Source organism: Pygocentrus nattereri, chromosome 27 (genome assembly GCF_015220715.1).
Source record: "Pygocentrus nattereri isolate fPygNat1 chromosome 27, fPygNat1.pri, whole genome shotgun sequence".
In the NCBI taxonomy this organism is placed as follows: Eukaryota; Metazoa; Chordata; class Actinopteri; order Characiformes; family Serrasalmidae; genus Pygocentrus; species Pygocentrus nattereri.
Genome location: NC_051237.1, coordinates 8444787 through 8468782, shown reverse-complemented (window position 1 = coordinate 8468782; position 23996 = coordinate 8444787). Strand labels below are relative to the sequence as shown.

Genomic DNA, 23996 nt, shown 5'->3' with positions numbered 1-23996 from the left:
GTGGGGAGGTGTGAGATCATCTACCCACTCCTGTGACTAGATGTTTTGGAAAGTGTACAGAAAAGAGGAATGTGAGAGGAGCTTAGGTCTTAGATTCACAGGATACACAAGGTATCGCACAATGATAACTGGTTTAAATAGAAAACCTACAGAATCTAAGCTGCAGAAAAATAGTTATACAGTTTATGAAAAGACTACTCTTAATAAGTGTGCTATTCTTTGTTGGCACAGATATTATGGATGAACTAAACTGGATAATCTGTCAGTGCTATGTGCAGCTACCCAAATGATTTTAATACCTAGGGTTTATTTAAAAAAAAAAAAAAAAGCCACAACTACATTTCCCAGGTGAGCAGGTTGGTTAGTGCCAGTCTACACCTTAAAAGCCCGAGTTGCCCAATACCACATGCAAAAGAAATGAAGAGTGCTGATTGGGTTACATGAAAACAATCATTAAGTCAGAACCATAAAAGACACCAGTAGTGGATGCAGGGACTGCCATGTTTTTTCTCCATCAGTTTGATGGTGCTGACCAGAGCCAGATCATGCAGACTGTGGTCAGGAGGATTAGAGGCTAAGAGACAGTGGGGTTATCCAGCTCGAGGGGGGCTTACCAGGGCTTCATCATCTTCTGTAGTTTCTGATAACGTCTGCAAAGATTTAAAAACTTTGACGTCAGGGAGACAGCAAAAACGAACAGAGACAATGGTCTGATCTGCTGGTCTCCTTCTGATACAATCAATCAGAGCCAGCACATAGAGAAACTCTAACAGCAGGACAGTTATTACTGATCGTACCCGTGACAGGGCAGATGAGCGACAGAACAAACAACATTATCAAACAACATAGAAAAAAAAAAAAACAGGGTTTTATGAAAAATTCCATTATAACTTCCATTACATGTAACAACTTGAAGAAAAAGACAACTTCAGACTGATACACATACAAAATGAACTCACAAACGAAAGACAAAAAGCATGCAAAGCAGAGCATCGCTCACCACAATCTCACCAGCTCTTGCATTGAATCTTCATACAATGCAGACTTGGTGCAGCGTTTAAAATGTACATTGCCATATATACTTCTAAATGCAAAATATTAGAAATAGGTATGACATCAGCAAATATGTGCACAAAATCTGCATTACATGAACACAGGCCAACTAGTTACATTAACTGCAATTACAAATAACAGCAAACAGTAAATACAATGTGCATCACTCCTATACATGTGTTTGTTACCATGTATCATAAACCATTATGAAACAAATGGCTTTTGTTTCTCTGTCATGTCTCAGTGTACTGTCAGCGGGATATACTGTATGTTCCATAAATGTGATTGATCGCGTGTGACATGCTGTTCTTTCAAGCTGAAGCACATTGTTCATGTGGCAGCTTAATTGTTGGCCCACTGCCTTACACTGTATTCTTAACTGTCTATTTTATGTGGTGCTTACGGTATGTAGTTTAATGAGAGCAGATGGCCACTAGAGGGAGACCTTCTATTGATCAAGCCTGCTTTTGCCCACATTCATGCCTCATGATGTCATCAGACCGAGCCTGAAGCATGGGTTCTGTGCCCTCAAGACTGCAGTCACGCTTTAGCCTCCTTAATAATTACAGTATGGTCAGTGCCTCACAGGAATCTGTGGCAAGAATTTGAGTCTCGGCATGTGTGCGTGTGTTTGTGTGTGCGTGCCCCTTGGTGCCTTTCAGTATGAAAGGACTTCACAGAAACCCACATACAAGTTCCTTGAGGTCAGGAGCTGTTGACACAGAGCTGCTTTATGTATGGCATGCTCATAGAAACCAAAAGCAAGGCCATTGCTCCAGTTCAGAGTGATGTGGAAATACTTCCACTGGGAGCCAATGTGGGGGGACGAAGGATGATGAAAAAATAATGATGTTGGAACACTGAAGTAAGACAAACAGCCTCTTTCCTAACTATAATTCACCCAGCTGCACACATTGAAGGGAGCAGAACCTTCCCCTGTAGTACTGGAGGGACATAACACCAGGGAGCGAGTGATATGAACATTTCCTATTATTAGAGGTGATTAGAGTAGGACAGATAGTAGTACACAGTACACATACTGTGATCAACAAAATATAATGAAATTAAACAGAAATTAATAAGTAAATCTAAATGACTTCAACAATATTTCACAAGTACATGCACTTGAGTAAATCTAACTAGATTCTTCCCACTCTGCCTTTTATATCTGGGACTATTAATATTATCAGTTTTCTGTATTATCACATTATTCTTAAAAGATAAAAAAAAAACTCAAAGCTCCAACTCAAACAGAAACACTTTACCATTTGTATTATATTAATAGACTTTTTATAGTCTATTACTAATTTATAACCCCTCATATATTTCTTTATAAACAAAAAATAAATCAATTATAAGGGTCTAATTACAATAAATAACAATAAAACCATGCATTGTTCTCACGTGTAATGGGGAGACTGCAATGGTAGGCTATTTGTCACTTTTAGAACAGTAATGATACCCAGTTATCAAAATGAATACATTATAACACAGTACAGTTATCTTTGTTGTTTTATATTGCCACCACAGTAAAATCATCAGGAGAGTGCAGGGCACAGCACATTTTAATTTTTTAAAAATGATATTAAAAATTTCATCAAGATCTTTTTCAATATATGAAAGTAAAATACAGATATGCACTACACATGAAAACATAAGCATAGATTTGAGGATTTACAGTCTACAAACAAATGAGCCAAAAAAGAGACATGAGAGCAAATGTTGCCCCATAGGTGTGGCTAGCTGTAAGCTACTAAAAGTACTAAAAGCTACTAAATACATACTATATTAATCACAACAAATACAATATGATTTGAGAATTTATGTGGAGTTCTCTCATTGTTTACTTATTTGGTCTTAGTTGTAACACTGTGTACAACTAACCCCATCATACGGAGGCTGTAATTTAGCCTGGCTAGCTCTCGCTGCGATTTACTGCATGCCTCAAAACAGTGCTGGAAACGAGAGCGATTAAAATAACACAGGTATGAAATCTGTGACTTACATGCACAACTTGACAATAGATACACTTGTAAAATTACTTTTTCAAACAAAAACTTTGATAAGCTACTTTTATGGTACTAGAATATGGGAATAAAGAAGATGACCCAAAATATGTTCTATTTAAACTTGTTTAAGTACATCATGTGGTTGTTCTGCTCTCCATTTTGTCCCATCCTTACCTACCATTCTGAAAGACACAGCATAAGGTCCATTAGATAATATCCATTATCAAATTAGAAAACATTTATTGTCTGATTTGCCTGCAAGCCCTGAGCAAAAAAAGTCCATATTTATCCCACTCGTTACTGCTTGACTGGGGGAGGAATAATTAGGCTAAAACTCCCCAGAGGCCATGCTGAGTGGCCCCACGCTGTCCTGAGGCTGACCTGCCTGGAGGACAGATAGCGAGGACCATCGGCCATTCATCACAATTCAAAGCTGCTTTCAGTGGGTGGATAAGCTGGAGCGTAACAACAGAGATATGTCCCCACTCTCTCTTTCTCCTTTTCTGCCCCCCACAAGCACTCAGCTCTCTTTTTACCTCAATCTCAGTCTTTGTTCTCTCATTCCCCACCCCACTTTCTCTCCTTGTCCAGCACTCTCACTACAGCTCCTCCTTCTGAAAGGTCCAGCTAATACATCAACTGGCTTATAAAACTTACTGATACTGAAGTTCCACAGATTCATCAGCATTGGCAAAAACCCCATCAACAAGGCACCATCTCTTTAAATGTTACATAAGAAAACCACAATTGAAGCCTTCTGCTTTTTCAGTTTAAGATATTTGACAGGTAAGAACTGACAATCATATCAAAACTATATGACAAGAGAGGCAACACATTACAGAGAATTTACCATAGATTTGTTCAAGCTATACTGTTAGGCATGAAGCACTTCTCTCTTAACCATGGTAAGAACACTGCAATGTATGGTCCCTAGTGGTTTATAGTTTTTATATGATTATGCCAGTTCTCACCAGAGCTGAGTACTGAAATGCAATACCTTTATGGCACTAACAGAATAACTTTAATAACAAAGTATTCATTTAATGCTGAATTTCAAAAAGTAGTCAGTCTTACCACTTGCAAGCTAACAGGCATATTCCAAAATCCACACTGCTAAATGGGCTGTTTAAATTGCATTCCGTAAGCATGTTATTAAATGCCCTTTGCTTCTTTATTAGTCTGTAATCCATCACTGTCATTAAATATACCCCTTTCCAGCACTTCACATTCATATGTCCTTTAAGCCCCACCTACGTTTTGGCTGTAACCTAAAAGAAGGTATAGAAACAGTAAGGTAATTAGTAAGGTATTCTGTACTGGTATTGACAAAACTGTAATGATACCCTAGTCTTAGCCATAGCAGTCACCTATCAAATCTCTAAAATATCATTTACAACCTAACATAATGCTCAAATATGCAATTCAATAAACAATGTCATCTAAGAAACTTAGTGAACATCACAATGACTTTATAACTTGCGACATTAATACAGAATTCAGATTAAGTGTTTGAAACTGTTTAGAACCGTTTTAGAACTGTCAATTTGCAACTGAAAATCAGCAACTGAAATAAAGCCTTCATTTTAGACCACATATAATGCTCAAAAGTAGTCTTTGGACATCATCATCATCATCATCATCATTAGAATTATTGAATTACTTGTTAACGTATTGTGGAAATTACGCATTACCATATTCACAAGCAATTTATGCTATAACACATTAATCGATATTTGGTCCTGGACAATAAATAGTAAACTAGAAAACTTTCACTTAGCACTCCATTTAAAAAATAAATAAATATAATCCAAATGGTCTGGAGTGCGATGGACTGGTGACCTGTCCAGGGTGTATCCTGCCTACGGCCCGAAGACTGCTGGGATAGGCTCCAGCACCCCCCCGTGACCCTGACGGAGACGCGTCTTAGAAAATGGATGGATGGATGGATAATCCAAATGCATGTCCACATGTCACGTTAACACCAGAGATCTTCAATACTACTACTGTAAAGCCACCATCAAACACACTTCACTCTAAATTTTATTAACATTCTAAAAGATATTTCTTTGGAAACTTAAATACGGAGTTGAAGAAATCTCTCAAAATATTACCTCTTGGTAACAAAACATCTTTGAGACAGATTCATTGAAAACTGCACAATCAAGAAAGGAACGTGTGCTGAAGAGGTGGAAAGAGAGAGACGTGTTCAAAACCTGCCTCACTCTGGCCATCCAAAAGAGATGATTTAACAAGCTTGGTTGAATATCAATTGTGCAAACGTATGCACTCCATGCCTAGACAACTTCAAGCGGTCATCCAAAAGAAGGGATATGCAACAAAATATTAACCTAAAAATACTAAATACTAACATCTACAGAGGACAGAGACAATAAAGCCTGTCTCACTAATGTTACTGCCTCGCTTAAGTCTTCAGTTTCTAATCAGGATTGTTTTGAGTTTCAGTTAGTAAACCTGGCTGTTGTTGCTGGATGCTGTAACTTTTTAGAAACAAATTATAAAAATAATTCATGAATAAGACACAAATTGTATTAAGAGAATGTCCCAAGACCACTTCTGAGGATTATAACACTAGATCAGTTTTATATTATACTACTGGTAACATTACACTCTAGATCTCACAATCTCTCCTCTCTCCCCCCTTTCTCCGTCCCTCTCTCTCTCAGAGGCAGTGTTGCAGTCTGTTGGCTGAGTACAGGCTCCCTATGGGGCTGCCGTCAGAACAAACCCTGCAAAAGCTCTACCTCAGCAGATAGTCTAGCCACGCTTTAACCTTCAACTGCGACAACCCCTCGGCTAAGCCACGCTGTTTCACACAACTGTGTATGCATGCACGTATAAACACACACACACACACACACACACACACGCTCAAGAGGAGGACAAAAAGAAGTGGAATAATGGAGTATATTTTCAGGGTTTTTCAGAGCAGTGTGTTTGTAATGTAAACTAACCACTGCCCTCAAAACCTTTTTCCATGCAGTTGAGATTCTATGCCAGTAAAAAAAATCAGGTAGGCTGCAGCCAATGTTCAAGGGTGACTCAGTAGAGCTGATGTTTTTCAAGGAAAGATGCTGCTAATGCAGGCTAGACTCCAGTTCAGAACAGTTAACAGTGCAAGTCAGTGGGCCGCAGTGTCTCATAGTGTGCCTCTACAGCTCCAGTCCGGCTGCGTGGGCACACCGGAGAATGAAGGGATGTCATGAAGAGCATGACTTCAGAAGAAAAGCGAGGAAGGAGAAACTTCACTTACTCTGTGCCACTCTCCACCATCTGGACGAGCAGGGTGATGCCGTCCAGGTTAATGAACTCTTGGGCAAAGGTGATGTCTCTGGAAGAGTTGGCTAGTTCCTTCAGAGCATCCAGCTTCATGTCCAAACTGGTGGACTGGACGCGTTCATACAGCTGCATAGCCATCTGGGCCTGGGAGCACAGCCAGCAGAGGCAGACGCACAGGGGTTACAGACACATATACACACAATGAGGTCATTACCCGGCTGAACAGCTGACATCTAACAGCTTTTACATTCTAAACAGACTCTAAGCTTAAATTTTATACTTTCATTTAATTCTTGTAAATCTCTGTGCATAAAAGCTAGGGAGACCACAACTGAGTGCCCGTAAACTCCCTTGGGTTGGTACTGCATTACATATTGACATACTTATGTGATGGATATCACCACGAGATGGACCACTGAAATTGTTACCAGCATAAAGCTCAAAACATTCATGATGTAGCTCAGGGTCATTCATGATGTAGAGGGTGTATTAGTGCCCATGGCACAAGTAACCATTAATATTGAAAGATATAGTCAGGCTTTGGAGCAACTGCCTTCTAGACAACATCTTTTATGGGGACATGTATACTATTCTATCAATATGGCAACTGTACTATATAGGTTATTACTACAACAAATTCCAAACTTGTGAATGACAGGTGGTACCACATTTCTCATTAGCACTGACCCATTTGGCCTACGTTTGCTTGCAAGATAAGCACTTTCTTCATTTGCACCTCTAACAAAACAGGCATTTCAGCAGAAGGATGCATTTCATAACGAAGTGCCAACCCCAACAAAGGGCTGGCATGCAGAGAATCCTCTGAGCTTTTACTGCTCGGCTGGCAGTAAAGCAACGGGGTGAGAAAAGCTGCAGCTGGCCAAAGCTTCCATCTCGAGCCGTCACGCAAGAATCCCTTGCAGCTGCTGACACTTTAGGAAGCTTCAGCAGCCTAACCTATCAGCATCCCCATCATATCTGGGGGATTAGCGGAGCGGAGCGGGAATGGGTGGTGTAAATGGGATAAAAACAGGTCTCTCAGGCAGACAGTGCCCTCATAAACACCACCTGACACAAGAATAAAAAAAAAACCTGCAAAAGCTGTTACTCACAGGAGAGGTGGTCAGCCGCAGAATAGAGCCATTTTTGATGTTGTTGCGGTTCTGTGGAGAGGAATTATTATTTAGACAACAAAATAAATCTGGACTTTCACAAAGCAGCAAATTTAGCGAGACATGTAATAGTCATCAAACCTTTTCTGTGATGTAGAAGTTAGTGGAGTCAGCATTCTGCAGAGCATAAGTTTCATGGTTTGGCAGCTGCCACCTGGAGAGCAGAGATTGAGGAAACAACATAGTTGCACTTTAAATGCACAATGATTTGTAGTGATGCACACTGTTATAGAATGGCAAAATGAAAACCAGTCAAGCAAAAGTAGACTTAAAAGCATGTAAATTCCAATTCCTCACCCATCGCAGACTTCTTTAATGATGGCGGAGAGTGGCTTTTTCTGCAGAGAACAGAAATGGAAAATGTAAATGGTAAACATTACATTAACATAATAATAGAGGCATACAAAATTTCCCTCTACTGCAATAAGGGAAAACACAGAAGCTGAGTTTAATATATGTTGCATGTATTAACACACTATAACGCTATGAAAGTGACTGCCTGGCTGAAAAACAAGTTTATATGATTATACCAAATATAGTGCACTGGAACTACAAAGCTAATGCAGCTATGAAGTAATGGAACAAAATGGAGAGAAATTGCCCCATTAAACTACTAAAGTAAGCAAACTTTATTTATATAGCATTTCTCCAAACCAAGATTACAAAGTACATCATAAATGAAGTATTAAATCAAATAAGAGAAAAAAAACAATAAAAAGAGAAAAATAAAAAAAATAATACCAACACACAAAAAACCCCCCCACAAGAAAGAACACATTAGAACACACTATATATGATCACAACTCGCAAAAGCTAGAGAATAAAAATGGGTCTTACGTCATCCCTTAAAAGTGACTGTTGATGTCAGAGAGAATAATATCACCGGAAAGAATGTTCCAAAGTTTAGTGGTTCAAGACCACATGCAATGCAATGAAGTACATTTACGCTCATTATAGTACTTGAGTCCATTTTTCCTCTGAAATGGTGCTTTGACTAGTACTAAAAATATAGTACTTCCCTAAGTTCATTTATAATAAAGCATTTTTACTTTAATTTGAAGAAAAAAAAAAAACATTTGAGCAAAACTGTAAATGTGTTAATGTGAAAACCCTGCTATTCATTGAGTAATCTATCAAGCATCAGCTTTTTTAAAAAGATCAAATCAAAAATACGTAATTAAACAGTAACAAACTATTGCTTAATGACCTGGAATCAGGTCAATAAGATAGCCGAATATTATAATCATCTAAATCATGTAATGCACCTAGTTTATTGCAAACATTGTGCCTTAGACAGTTCACAGAACAATGTACATTTATGCACAAGCAGAGCATACTGTGGTTTTTTTTTTCCATGTAATATGTTTTACCAATGGTGATTCTACATTTTTAGGTGGGTTCATAATGGTGCCACGGTTTGTGTTCAGGGGCCTTTATTAACTAGATCAGGTGTGTTAGATACCAGCTGGAGCTAAACTCTACAGGGTGGTAGCTCTCCAGGACTATGTCTGGGTAACCCTGTAGAATTATTCAGTACACAGAAGGTAACAATTATGCCAAAGTCATGTCAAATTGTACAGCCTTACAGGTATTTTGAACTGTTTGTCCATGTGTGCAAAATACTGCAGACATCTCGTTTTCAGATCCAAGGTATTATAATTAGAGGCCATACTAAAACTCTGTAAAGTGCTTGGACCCCTGTAATTGCCACTTGCGATTTGCAGACCACTTAGCTCTCATAGGGAGTACAAAAGTACAAAGAAATAGACGTGTTCTACAACCCCAATTCCAATGAAGTTGGGATGTTGTGTAAAACATAAATAAAAACAGAATACAATGATTTGCAAATTATTTATTTTTCAACCTATATTCAATTGAATACACTACAAAGACAAGATATTTAATGTTCAAACGGATAAACTTTATTGTTTTTTGCAAATATTCACTCATTTTGAATTTGATGCCTGCAACATGTTCCAAAGAAGTTGGTACAGGGGCGTGTTTACCACTGTGTTACATCACCTTTCCTTTTAACAACAGTCAATAAGCGTTTGGGAACTGAGGACACTAATTGTTGAAGCTTTGTAGGTGGAAGTCTTTCCCATTCTTGCTTGATGTACAACTTCAGTTGTTCAACAGTCCGGGGTCTCTGTTTTTGCGCTTCATAATGTGCCACACATTTTCAATGGGAGACAGGTCTGGACTGCAGGCAGGCCAGTCTAGTACCCGCACTCTTTTACTACGAAGCCACGCTGTTGTAACACGTGCAGAATGTGGCTTGGCATTGTCTTGCTGAAATAAGCAGGAAGCCCCTGAAAAAGACGTTGCTTGGATGGCAGCATATGTTGCTCCAAAACCCGTATGTACCTTTCAGCATTAATGGGGCCTTCATAGATGTGCAAGTTACCCAGGCCATGGGCACTAACACACCCCCATACCATCAGAGATGCTGGCTTTTAAACTTTGCACTGATAACAATCCGGACAGTCCTTTTCCTCTTTGGCCCGGAGGAGACGATGTCCATGATTTCCAAAACCAATTCGAAATGTGGACTCCTCAGACCACAGGACACTTTTCCACTTGGCGTCAGTCCATCTCAGATGAGCTTGGGCCCAGAGAAGCCGGCGGCGTTTCTGGGTGTTGTTGATATGTGGCTTTTGCTTTGCATGGCAGAGTTTTAACTTGCACTTGTAGATGGAGCGATGAACTGAGTTCACTGACAGTGGTTTTCTGAAGTGTTCCTGAGCCCATGTGGGAATATCCGCTACAGAATGGTGTCAGTTTTTAAATGCAGTGCCACCTGAGGGATCGAAGGTCACGGGCATTCAATGTTGGTTTTCTGCCTTGCCGATTACTTACAGAGATTTCTCCAGATTCTCTGAATCTTTTGATGATATTATGGACTGTATGATGATGAAATCCCCAAATTTCTTGCAATTACACATTGAGAAACGTTGTTCTTAAACTGTTGGACTATTTGCTCACGCAGTTGTTCACAAAGTGGTGAACCTCGCCCCATCCTTGCTTGTGAATGACTGAGCCTTTCAGGGATGCTCCCTTTATACCCAATCATGACACTCACCTGTTTCCAATTAACCTGCAGAAAGGTTTCATTTATCAGCACCATTAAGGCAAAGATTTTAGGAATGTTAAGTCAGTTAATATTATCCAATAGCACTCCTGAAATCTAATCCACATGATTTATTCTAATCCACTTAATGGGCAGATTCACTATTCAATTATGTGTGGCAATTATATCCAAGTGTGGCCAGATCAGTGGCAGTTAGCATTAGGTCTGCACACGCTCCCCACAGCTAGCAAGAAAGATTATCCTATTTCTCTAGCAGTGCCCTAGTGATCTCATCTGTGATAGCGGCTGTGGGTCAACCCAGTCTTCACACTCACATTCACACACACAGCTTTCTCCTCCTCAGCACTGCAATCCCCCTCAAGCCCCTCAGTTTGATTCCAGAACAGAGCTATAAAACCCACCAAACTCCCTGAATCCATGCTATCACATCCCTGCTGAACTCATTTTGATATCTATTGAGATCATGCTTGCATGTGGAGCCCAAAGGCAAAAGATATTTAAGCAAACAGGAGGGAAAAGGGGAGAGAAAGCACCTAAGAGCATGTTTGAATAAGAGCGCACTTCAGTGCTGATTTATGCAGGCTTATTCTCGGTGGACTCCACAGATTCTTTAGCACATTCTAGCAGTGACTCACTCAGGCATATGCTGCAGGCTTAGTGTTGCCACATGGACCCACACTGACACTGGATTAAGAGCAAACCCGAGCTTTTGTGTACTCCTAAATTTACAGTAGACGTGCACGAATGCCCCCCAGACCAGAACACAATGCTCACACAGATGTGTGCAATCGGCAAAGATGTTACCAATTATAAAACGACAATGTAGTAGGTATGGCAAGGAGCGTTTAAGGTGACTAAAGTAGTGCATCTTGGCCACTACTCCAGCTGGATTACTTTTACCTGGGGAGGTACTGAGATCTGTCATTTTAATCTAGTATAAATATCCATTGTGTATAGCTTCCTTAGTAATATTGGGCCTGTCCAAGTTGACCTCACTATAATTTAAAGGAATGGTTTGGTGAAACATAATAAAATAAGTGCACATTTTTTGCACTTACCCCAGATGTAGTCAATCAGCCAAGAGAGTTTGATGATGCTTTAGTTTATCACTATGATGCTAACATTGCTAATAGTGAATAGTCACCCTAACCTTTTTTTTTTTTTAATTCATGTTCAAAACTTCAAGCACTATGTAAAGTGGCTTCCTGCTGCATTCAATGCAAGTCGTACTTAAACCACACTGTAACCTTAAGGAAGCTCTGGTTTGAGTATGTTGAGAGATGTTCTAGTGATGTGTTTACAGAAAAAAATAGGGGTGAATACTGACATTTAGTGTTTATTAGCAATGCTGACAATGTGTCTCCATCTCTAAACAAAAGAAGAAACATTTCAATGCTTGGAAAGAAACATTTAAACATCTCAACTGGTCCTCTACATATGGGGCAAGTAGAAAAAAAGAAAAAGAAAAAAAGCATTATTTTGCTAAACCGATTCTGTATGAATCAGCCAGTCCAATCCTTTACAAATTACAATCACAGAACCACCCCTGGTAAAGCTATTTAAGCTCAAATACTTCTTTAGTCATCCAATGTTACAGCATAATGCTCCTGAAGTTGTGACACTGTAGGACCAGACAGCAGGGATCTCAATGACTGTGGAAATATTTACTGCACTATAGCTTCAAACTGTGACTGCACAACAGTTCACAGCAAGAACTGTGTGACATTTCACATTTGGCTTGACAATACAACCAGCAGGTTCACAGCTATTATTAAACATGGCAGGCCTGTGGGCTTTACCCAACACAGAGCCCATACACGTGACCTCCTGTATCAAAACTGCATGTTCTACTTACACACCTAAAGGCAGTGTTGACCCTGCATCATGATCATTCTGTTGCATGCTATTTATACACATATGCTACACAGTAACATACACCTTTTAAACACTGACCTGGTCTATTTCCATTAGTTTGGGGAAGGCCCCAGGCCACTCAATGGCCACCTTCAGGATGTCTGCTGGTGGTGGCATGGTTGCAGCACTAGGGAATGTAGCCTCACTGCTCCCTGGCTCTCATTCAAACCTGTAAAAGGAGACACAAATACAGAGGGTCAAAATATAACCCAAAATGCACCCTAAGAAAATCTTCATAAAAGGAAGAAGAAGAAAAAAAAGATAATTTAGCATCTCTTAATCTAACTTAAAATGTAAACTTGCTTTTAAAAATTTTAATGGATCCATGTGACAAAAGGTTCACAAAAATCTAAAGGGCAGCGGCTGTTTTTATATGGTGTAATAGCAACAATATGATACCGGCAAACCAGGGAGGTACTCAGGCCCCACTGGACATCAATCAGTGGCCTGCTGCAGAGGCTAAAAGGGCCAAGCACCAGCAAATGTGAAGCCTGTGGTAAGAGGCAGATTCTGTAGTCGTCCAAATTACAACAAATGCACAGAGGACAAAATATAGCAAAAATCAACAGAGCCAACACCATGCTAACATGCATATATTTATAGTAAAAAAGATATGGATCTTGTCAATGCTAACCCACATAAAAAGCAGAACTTCCTGCCATGGTTAAATAAGGCTAATCAAAGGGCCTGGGTAGCACATACATAAAGTATTAGGAGCTAGTGAAAGTGAAGCAATGAATTTGGTAAGCCTTGCCGATCAACAACTATATAATACTGCAAATATATAAAAAGGTATATATACCTTCAAATAAAGCTTTGGCAATACACTTGCACTTACATGCTACATAATTACAGTTCAAATTCCATTCTGAATAATCTAAGTACAGTAAACAATGAAGACTCTCAGAGAACATCTATTAAAAAAAAAAAAAAAAAAGCCTGATAAACAGAACCCCCCAAAGCTGCGAGTGAATTATTCAGCACTCCAGGCAGGCTGGATGGTGAGAATAATCTCTTTCTGTGTGTATGAACCTCTTTACATTTTTAATCCTGCTTTCATAATGCAAGGGATGACTCCTCTGGTGAAAACAAGAACATTCCCCGGTCAGTGTAGCAGGCATCAATGCAGTCTATTCAAATATGTCGTCGTGTCACTCGCCTGCCATGACTCATCCCATAATAATCTCCACAGACATCACCCAGGGCCTGTTGCCATGGTGGCTGTTGCATCATTAGCTGCGTCTATCATTGCAGGGTGGTGTTTTGGGTAATGTTTAAGCTGCTTCTCGATGGAACTGCGCAGATAAACAACACAACTTTTCAGTCGTGTTTTCGTACCAGTTGCTCAAAGAACATCTCTGTGAAAACCTGGTGTTCACCCTGATTTAAGACTCATGGCCATGGCCAACAGGGGAGCAGCGAGCACTCCTTTCAGATTAGCCTGCTTGTCTCCTGTCTCTCTTTACTTTCCTCTAAACTCACTCAGAGATGCCTGTTTTTCTGTGCTCTTTGAAGGGCCTGAGAAACAGAAAAACGCAGCAATCCGAAATACACAGGCATCGTCCATAGGAGCACAAGCTGCCCTTTCTTCCCTCCGCCCAACGGTGGCCAAAGAGCCTCTTCCCCCCCCCCCACACCTCACTCTTCAGAGCGCATACGAAATGAGGCTGGGAATAACATTAGCCTCCTCAGATGGCACTGACCTTCTTCACATGCAGATGTACACAGGTACCTCCTGGGCACAGGCTAGAATAAACAAGACAGCAAATTGCAATTCGTAACGTAATTCTTTTTCTTTTCACTAATAGCGTCCTCAGTAATTGTTCATGTATTACTGATTTTTTTCCTCCTTCAACCTCTAGCACACTTATCTTCTTCTGGTTCTCTGCCCCTCTTTTTATCCATACTACGCTCAGTTATCACATTTCACTCTACAGAAGCACCTCTGGAAGTAGAACATAACATGCTTCTCCCTCATGACTACAACACCTACATCTGTTATCTGATTGATCATCGCTTTATTTGGGTCCCTTTTGTCTTTTATCCTACTTGTGCTCCCATTGTCCCTTTGTTGTCACGTTTTTTCTGCTTTGATTGACTGACTGATGTCTTAAACGTTTACCAAGATAAGCTAAATATGTACAATGACTCATGTCTGCTTTAACTATACAATGCAATCTTTAGAGTCTTAACTTAAAGATTATTATCCCACATTGTAACGCCAAAAAATTTCATTGTGGCACATCCTTAGTAGGCTGGTTCATCATGAATTTGCAGGCTTTGGCAGTAAGAAACCGAAGCAGGGCTGAGTTTCACTGAATTTGAGAACAGGAGGCGAAGGGGTAGATCTGAAACCCTGTGGTTATTGATTCCCCCTTTTCCCGGACACTGACTCAGTGAAACTCCCCAAACAGCAGATGGACAAAGCTCTTAAGCTGACATGGGAGACAGACTGGTGGATGGCAGAGAGCACAGAGTGGGTGCGTTTTGTTTTTTTGGGAGGTGGGGTGGGTTAAAAACCAAGCTGTGTGCAAGTTAACCAAGCTCCATGTGATATTCTCTCTATAATCTTTCTCCTTAAGGCTCTGGGGTAAAAAACCTCAGAAAACATCCCCCTTCTGTGTTTCAGAGATGACTGCAATGTCTGCTTTCTTGCACTGATGACGCAAAAGCAGGGCCATGGAGTATGCCACTGTCACTGTTAGTCACATCTCTCATGGCCAAATCCTTGAACCCGCAAAACACATAGAGCCCACAAATCCTGACAGAATCTGCAGACAGCCGAGAGAAGGAATGCACCAATCCAACTTTTTCTCTCACAATAACAATTCTGAGGGTATTGGCTGACGGCAGATACTGACCTGATATTGGTGCTCTGTTTGTTAGCTTCTTAGAAGTAAAGCACATACATATACAGTAGGACCTAATGTACCAAATATACCTTGAATCATACAAAATATTTGGCAAAATGCCATAGAAGAACAGCTTTTGGCTCTGTAAAAAAATCTGTACCTAGATGGTTCTTTTAAACAAGATGCATTAGTGTGTATAACCTTTTAGAGCTTAAAGAATGCCCACATAATACAAAGGTTCTAAAAGCAATTCAAGTTTTTTTTTCCTGAACCCAATCATCCAATTATCCATTATAAATCATGATTATTTTGGCCCTACACTGGCCTTTACTATTAATTAAGAGACCGTCAAATCAAAATACTTTTAAGACTTTAAAATTATATTCTCCTGGTAGGTTTATAAAACTTAACATTTTTATATTTTTTTTATGTTCAATTGACAATGACTGTGAAATAAAACTGAATGTGGATCAGTCTGGGCTGGCCTATATCTGACCTGTTTATAGGAATAAATTTGGAAAAAAAAAACCCACAATTTTCCACTTACCCCAAACACAGTTTACTTACACAGACCAAATTTTCTTTACTTTAGCACTGGGGCTACAAGACTGACATTGCTAACCAACACTAGAAGTCAACAGATGCCCAAATACATTTACATTTATGCAGGCAGGCACAAATATAAGGCAGGCACAATTATATAATGCCTTTTATAATTAACCATACTACAGAGGTAGGTGAAGTTCTGATCAGTTGTACAGTGCCCTAAACCTAGACCTGGATGAGGGTTTTGGGGCTGTGATTTAAGAAAAGATTTGGATGACTACTGACTTGCACCAGAACTAAACTGAATAAAGCAAAATTTGGACACCAAATATGGCTGATCAACTACATATGCAGTATGTGAAAATGTGAATATTAGATTTTTCCCTCAAAGCTTTCCTTTAATATGGTCATCACAGAGGCCCATACTAATCAATGAATCCATTATATTAATATTACACATATAAGTGCATCATTAGCAGGCAGTGTGTGTCACTGTCCTTTGATCTTTTCTGATTTTTCTTTCTCCAACAATCATAAATCACTCCCTCTCTTTCAAAATATTTCCCTTTCGCAGGGTTGGGTGTCTTTTTCCCTTCAAGATCCAAGAAACCAAACAGGCACTGAGCTATTGCGCCATTCCAGGAAAAGCTGTTGCATACCACATGGCCTGTTGACCCAACACGGGTAAGGAAAATACCATGGATGTGGGCAACAACCGCACCACACTGTCTGATGGGAGAGATTTTTGAGATCAAGCTGACAACCCTGTAGCGAGCCTTCATGAACACAGCTCAAGTGTTTTACAAGTTTAGTCTTGAGGGACATGGCTTTGTCAGCTCTGGTTCATGTGGATTTTTTAAAGTTTTATATATACACACACATATATATATATATATATAAAAACTTTAAAAAATGGATCACTAGACTTACTCTGTCCTAAAAAAATTCTTTCAGTTCCAATACGCACATAGCCCTTATTCAATTCCTAGCAATCGCCACATCATCTGGGTCAAACAAGATTTTATTTCATTTTAATCCTGGAACGTTTCTTTAAGCAGAGATTGTGTGCTCATAGCCAAGACATGTTTCCTATCCAGGTTCTTTCTTTAGTTTTGGCTGATCAACTAAACGGGGGCTTAGGGGAAAACTATCAATTTAAGATTATAAATTATTATAAATCATTATAACATTAACCACATACACCAAAACCCACACAGCTGGGGTCATACTGATAAACTAAATCTTTGGATGTAAGCATAGTCCTACACTCTAGTACTGGCAGTCCTCCTCACTTTTTCATTTAAAAATTTTCCCTCATCTGGACCACACCACCCCAAAGAGCACTCAAATAAGGATGGGAATCCAAACCGAGACTGAAACCCAGGTCCCATCACTGAAATGGAGGCAGGTTGGTTGACGCCCAGAAAGCAGGGATTTGATTTCTTCATGGAGTAGACAGGATTTTATGGTGAAGTTTGAGCTCAGTAATTCAGACAGGCAGTACATGCAATCCCTCTCTCCAGAGAAAACTGGGGACACACAACACTGGCAGCTCAGACACAGCAAAGCACTTCCACCCAGCTGGCACTGTGCACTCCAAGAACGGTTTGTACATTCTGGCCCTTTTGTGCTGATATTAGTTCCCCCAAACTAATTTTAGCATTAACTGTTGGTGGGGAAAATGCTGCTCTAAGGTCAATTACAGTAATAGAAACGGGACAACTGCTGATCATATACTGGACAGTAAAAAACCTTTGATAAAACACTACATGTTTACAGATTCTTATAATTATTATACATTTATAATATAAACATTTCAAAACACAATAATTCCAATAACAGCAGTACAAGTGTTCAATATTAAAAAAAAAAAACTAGATAATTGATATAATTAAATTAATACTATTAGTGTTATTCAAATAACACTCATCAACCATCCACACAAGCATTTGTTTATCAAGCTGAACATTAGTTTATCAATAGTAGCACAGAGCTGCCAGCTCTGCACACAAGAATATTGGGAGATTATTAAGACTGTTGAATCTTCGTTCTTAACTGGCTGATTTAAGGCAACAATGAGTTTTAACTAAAGATGTGCTGACCTGCACCGCACACCACTGACATGTTCAAACAATACCAGCAATCAGTTTAGGGTTGCCAGACTGCGCAAGTTTAGTGTGTCATGCTACCTGCATGGGAAAATAAAGTTTATCCGTGATGTTTTTTTCATTATCCTGACTGACTGACTGACTGACTGACTGACTGACTGACTGACTGACTGACTGACTGACTGACTGACTGACTGACTGACTGACTGACTGACTGACTGACTGACTGACTGACTGACTGACTGACTGACTGACTGACTGACTGACTGACTGATACAATATTTAACATAACATTCCACAGAACTATTCAAGAACTTGAGCTCTAATGACACATTTATAAACACATTTTTACCAGCACAATATCCAGAACTATTCACTTTAGGTTTCAAATATCATGATAGGACATTTTCTGTACACAGTCTGTCTATACACAGAACTGAACCTAATACCAGTACTTTGAAGCATAAATTATCAACTGAAACTTAGATGTGGACAGGGAAAAAAAAGCTTCCTGCTCAAATCTCAGACACAGAAGGCATTGATGTCACTGGATCTCTTTGCCAATATTGCCAACAAACAGTCTTTACCATGTTGCTTTAGTGTTGAGTTCTAAACTTCAAACAAACTCAATACCACCTAACCAGACAGCTGCAGTGTATCAAACGTGACCGGTGTCCGGTCCCCAAACAGAGTGAGAAAATGAGTCCTGTTCAGCTCTCTCACTGACTGGCCTTCTGTGTGTGCACCTGGGGGGTTGGCCATTGCTCCCATCCTATATGGATTTCAAAAGAGCCTTTAGGCGATACATCTGACACCTCCACAAAGAGACGGCGGTAAGCATGGCTACAAAGGACCAGCAGCCTTTATCTCTGCTGGAAAACAAAAGCCCAGGACACGAGCACTGGGTTATTACTACTCTGTCTCTCCTCTATTTCTCTCTCTTTCTCTCACACACCTGCAGGGGTGATGTAGAACATACACCTAAAAAAAGGCTTATGAAAGACGATGTTCGATATTCTCTCATACCTACATGCATTAGCCACCCTCCTCTTCCCTCAGACAGCGAGCTTGTTAAAGTATGAGTTTTCAAGGTTAAAAGGGGAGCTTTTGTACCCACATCCCTTATACTAATCTCTGTGTGACAAAACAATGAGTGATACACAGCAGGAGAAAACAGTGGCCCAGGGCACTGTGGAGACTTTTAGCACATACAAAAAAAAAAAAAAAAAAACACATTGCAGAAGCCATTTTGAGCTCAGCAGGATATGCAATTTAAAGCAAAATAGTCCACAATGAAAAACATAAAAATTTAATATTAAATTCTTTAAGTGCCTTATTTTTTTAATAAAAAGGTTTGAGGTAAACAATGCTAAAGTTTCAAATCTGCTGTTCAATTTACAGTTCATACAGTCCACATAAAGAAGCTAATATGTAAAAACAGCTGTTTTGAATCCAGTCGTTTTGTGATGTTTAGCCCCGCCAACTCATTCTGATGTTATAAGGAGTGTTTCAGGTGGGACTGCTTTTTGAATGAAGCATGATACAGAAGTAACGCAGAAGAGCTCATTTACATACATCAGTCTTAAAGGCACAGCAACACAAACAGCCTGTTTAATTCTAAGGCATAAAGAGATGGAAAATGATCATGTTAAAATGCATGTGACCATCTTTGGTACATAAACCTACCTAAACACAAGTGGACCTCAAAGATAAGAAATTAAAATGCAAAAAAAGTGGGATGTGGGCCATTGGAATTAAAATAAACTTGTCTCAGTGAGTTGCAGTCTGAACAAGAGCACAGCAAGCTAGCAGCACTGGGTCGTGGCAGCCGTCTTTGTTTCACGAACATCCCCTCCTTCTCTCATGTAGTAACCAGGATATCCTGTCAAATGACTCCGCCAAGACTCTACATCCAGCAAAACAGCAATTTACACTTCAGACTATTCCTATTCTCATCTCATAACACAGGAGCCAAGCAGAGTTCTCTTTTAAAGCCTGCCTCCTGAAATAGCAATGTTTAAAAAGTACCAGCCTCAGCAGAAATCCAACAACAAACTCAAGTGTCGGGGGGGAGGGATGTCGGGGGTCGGGGGAGCATGCAGTGCATTGCTTTGAGGTGATGTGCACCAGGCTGGAGTGTTAAAAAGGGCATGTTTAAGTAGATTCCCTTGGAGACTATAATCCTCATGTAATCAAGTATTAATCAAATGAAAATTAAAAACATAACTCACAGAGAATTCTAAACCTACTCGTTCTGCATACTGGATATCAAAACTCACCAAAAGGAGAAGTTCCGTCTGATGGACTCTAGCTAAGGTCAGCAGTTGAGATGCCTCTTCTCTTCGAGGCCACACCCTGAAGCCTTGTGTGCTGCTGAAAGCTAAAGAGGAACTCACCCAGAACCTCCACGCCAGGCCAACTGTGTGAAGCAGCCACTGCTTCTTCTGTAAGCCGATTAGTGCCAGGCAGCAGTGGATGCAGCTTCTCCTCAGATATACATCACCAGCAAGGCACGGCAGCCCCCTGGGCCAAACCTTAAACAGCTACTTATCAGACAACTTTACTTAGCACTCTTGTCGTAGCCAGAGAGAAAGAGAGAGTGAGAGAGAGGCAGAAAGAAGGAGAGGTGAACAGAAGGAGGAAGTAGGCGTTCGTCAGAAGAAGAGGAAACTGCTCGGCGGCGGTCCCACACGAAAGCGGTAAAATTCAAAGCTCAGAAACAACTGAAGCCGTTTAGAGGAAGCCAACTAAAGAGCCACCTATTGCACACATAACTGAACAATAACAGACAGTTAGTTCTGTCAGAGTGACTCCTCCACACTGACGGGTAGGAGGCTAGAGAAGAAAGGATTAAATAAAAGAATGAAAGCAGGAATTGGTTGAACACAGGTGAAGCTGGGGTTGCGTAAAAGACAATGCACTAAAATAAGAAGGGATTAAACCTAAAAAACAAAGCTCACTGATAAGATGCAGCTCATTCAGAACGCTGTGTTAACAGGAACACTCCAGACAGAACATATACATTTAAAAACATAAATATTTGTTACTGTGCCTTTAAGACCGATTAATGTAAATGACCTCTGTTCTGATTGGCTGTTCCATATTGTGCCTCATTCAAATACAGCCCAGGCTGAAATAGCCCCTTTTACTTAAATGTGAATGGGTGGGGCTAAGCTGCTGTAAGCTGAATATATATGGATAGGATATGTAAACTTTTTGGTTTTTAATGACGACGACATCACAGAAAGAGTGACATTAAAACAGTTTTTGCAGCTATTCATATATGGACCATATGGGCTGGGGAGTGAACAGCACGTTTTCAATTTTAGTGTTTACAGACTACATCAACCCAAAATAAAGCAAGGAAAATTAGATTTACCATGGTATTTGCCCTCTGAAGCATTCAATGGAATAAGCAACATCATATATCCTGAACGGTCTGTCACAGTAAACCCTGAATCATTCTTTAAGATCCAGCACTGGAGGGCAGTTTAATGTACAAGTAATGTACAGTGTAAAGTCTACAAGAAAATATGTGGTGAGTCAGCTTCTTGCTTTTAAGCACCCAAAAAATGGAACTGTCTACCAAGTGAGATTAGACAGGCAACATTGATACATCATTTAAGAAGCAGCAAACTTTGTTTTTCATAATTTGCTTTTGTCTGGAGGCACTTTGAGCCACATTATATGGATGAAAGGTGCCATACAAATAAAGCATATTATTATTATCATCATTATTATCATTGTCATCATCACCATCATACTGTCAAAATACTGGGGACAATCAGATTGACAAAAAGGCTTTAAGAAATAATCATGTTTTTCTTCACCAATTTACAATAACCTAATATTAAACAGAAAAATCTTACAATTATTTTTCTTTGTAAAAACTGCAACACTGAAAGAACAACTGAAAAAGCATTAACCTGTAAATAAAACCATACCTCCCACATTTTATTCCCTTGTGGCAATGCCAGCACTCACCAGCATTCAAACCTTTCATGTATTTAAACCACCTCTGGACTAAAAGATTTTCAAAATGTGCTTTTAACAGTAGTTCAGAAAAGAAAACTATTTAAGCAAAACCTGGTGGGGATGTACCATAATATCACTATTGGCAGACAGATATTGCGCATTACAATTTTCAGAAATGCCACACTTAAATGTGCTTTCTTTAGAGGATGTGTTAACTTTGTTTCAAAACATATGATTTGTCCAGGGTTTCAAACCTTTGCATACAACTATATATGCAGGAGTTTCAGTGGCGATCCAAATAATTTCAGGCACAAATCAACTCACCACTCACTAACAAGCCAACAATAAGTTTTTTCAAAATATAACTGCTCATCTTTCATAACTACAGCAAACTAGTAAAGTAGGATTACAGTTGCCCAGAATAGGTAGCTAAAGGAACATTCAGGCTGTGTTATAGCATTCAAAGATAGGTGCATCTCCAAAACTATAGCACTGAACTGCAGTCTCACACAATCACAGTGAGCTAATTACCACAAAGGCAAAAAAAAAAGCCCATCCAAAACAAGAGCTGCTGATTACAGCATTCTAGCTTCTTTAATTTCCAACATCCTTTCCCGCTTTCACGACCTTTAGAGGAGTGTGAACGCTCCCCTTATTACTGATGCAACAGTAGCAGCTGCTCTTTAGTGCTGAAGAAGGAAAGGGAAGAAGGAGGGTGTCAAACACATAGGCTTCTACTGTCTCTGTGCACATTAAAAGTGGAGGGGGATGATGGTTTAATTGGCTCATGTCACTAGATGACTAGCAACGTATGTGGGTTCCACCCAGCGTGGGCTCTGGAGGGCCAGGCAGGCTGTTCTGGTCTGCCAGCTGAGGGATAAGCCTGTTCTTTACTAGGTGCCAGGCAGGCGGAGTTGCTCTGCCTTCCTTATAGGGATCAGCAGAGCAGCACCACGACAAGGTCTGGCCTGGCCCAAGGCACTGGGCGGGTAAGCACATCAAGCCAGCACTGTAGAATACAACTGGTAAAATTAGACACTGTCTCTTGCTACAGATGGCCTTTGGAGAGAGGGAATGAGAGAATGAGAGAATGAGAGAATGAGAGAATGAGAGAATGAGAGAATGAGAGAGAGAGAGAGAGAGAGAGAGAGAGAGAGAGAGAGAGAGAGAGAGAGAGAGAGAGAGAGAGAGAGAGAGAGAGAGAGAGAGAGAGAGAGAGAGAGAGAGAGAGAAGAATGAGTGAGAGAGAGAGTTTTATGTGGATTCTATTAGGAATTTCTACAGTTAATGCACGCTCTAAAATTAGGAACTGTGCTGTCACGTCTTTACCGTGAAAAATCTATCGCTGTTCCACATTGAACAGGAAGTCTACAGTGTAGTTGTGAATGATTCACACAGTGTGGTGCATCACAGGCCATTACTGCTGCAAGACTGAGTCTTTGAAGAAAACACACTGTGACAAATTCATTTTTTCCCCATATCAACCCAAACGACCCAATAACCACATTACAGCTACATGGGAAATTTCTCACTGAAGGTTAAACTCCACAGGCCTCTCTCAACCTGTTTTTAAACCTGAGACACATATGGCTGACCCAAACGTAGCTGGCACCTCCTGTGCAGCAAAGAGTCGAGCATCTCCTTGGAGATGCATGTGTGATGCGCCGTGCTCCAATTAGCTGTACGCAGCGTTCAGTACCTCCACTCATTCTCTGCTCAGTAGCCTGGGGTTCGTCCCTCCCCTACAGCAGTCTGCCTCCAACAGGTCTGATGAAACCACATGCTACCAGGCCCATGAGGACTCGCAATGAAAGTAGGGCACATGCCAAGAATGAAAATTTTATCAATTGGGACTGAGGTGAGATAATTTCTAATTGCAATACGAGCTACAGCAGTGGTCCACAAATACACACACACCCCTTCAGTACATGCAACATACAGAAGGAGGGGGGGTGCACGAGGATGGGGGAAAAAAAAAA

The 23996-nt window shown here is 40.1% G+C and overlaps 1 protein-coding gene across 5 annotated transcripts in view; it reads right to left on the bottom strand.

The window, feature by feature from the left end:
• Positions 1 to 23996, bottom strand: part of elmo1 (engulfment and cell motility 1 (ced-12 homolog, C. elegans)) — a 104335-nt gene that overhangs the window by 64119 nt on the left and 16220 nt on the right. For 2 of the 5 annotated variants that reach the window (XM_017694746.2, XM_017694770.2), the window contains exons 2-7: positions 12576 to 12705; positions 7829 to 7869; positions 7613 to 7685; positions 7472 to 7522; positions 6334 to 6503; positions 615 to 650 (exon numbers count right to left, since the gene is read on the bottom strand). In XM_017694746.2, coding sequence (XP_017550235.1) covers positions 615 to 650; positions 6334 to 6503; positions 7472 to 7522; positions 7613 to 7685; positions 7829 to 7869; positions 12576 to 12653 — 449 coding nt within the window. In that variant the 5' untranslated portion in view covers positions 12654 to 12705. Of the gene's footprint in view, positions 1 to 614; positions 651 to 6333; positions 6504 to 7471; positions 7523 to 7612; positions 7686 to 7828; positions 7870 to 12575; positions 12706 to 20438; positions 20642 to 23996 lie in introns of those variants that run through there. The other 3 variants (XM_017694760.2, XM_017694780.2, XM_017694752.2) reach the window with 2 other exon arrangements.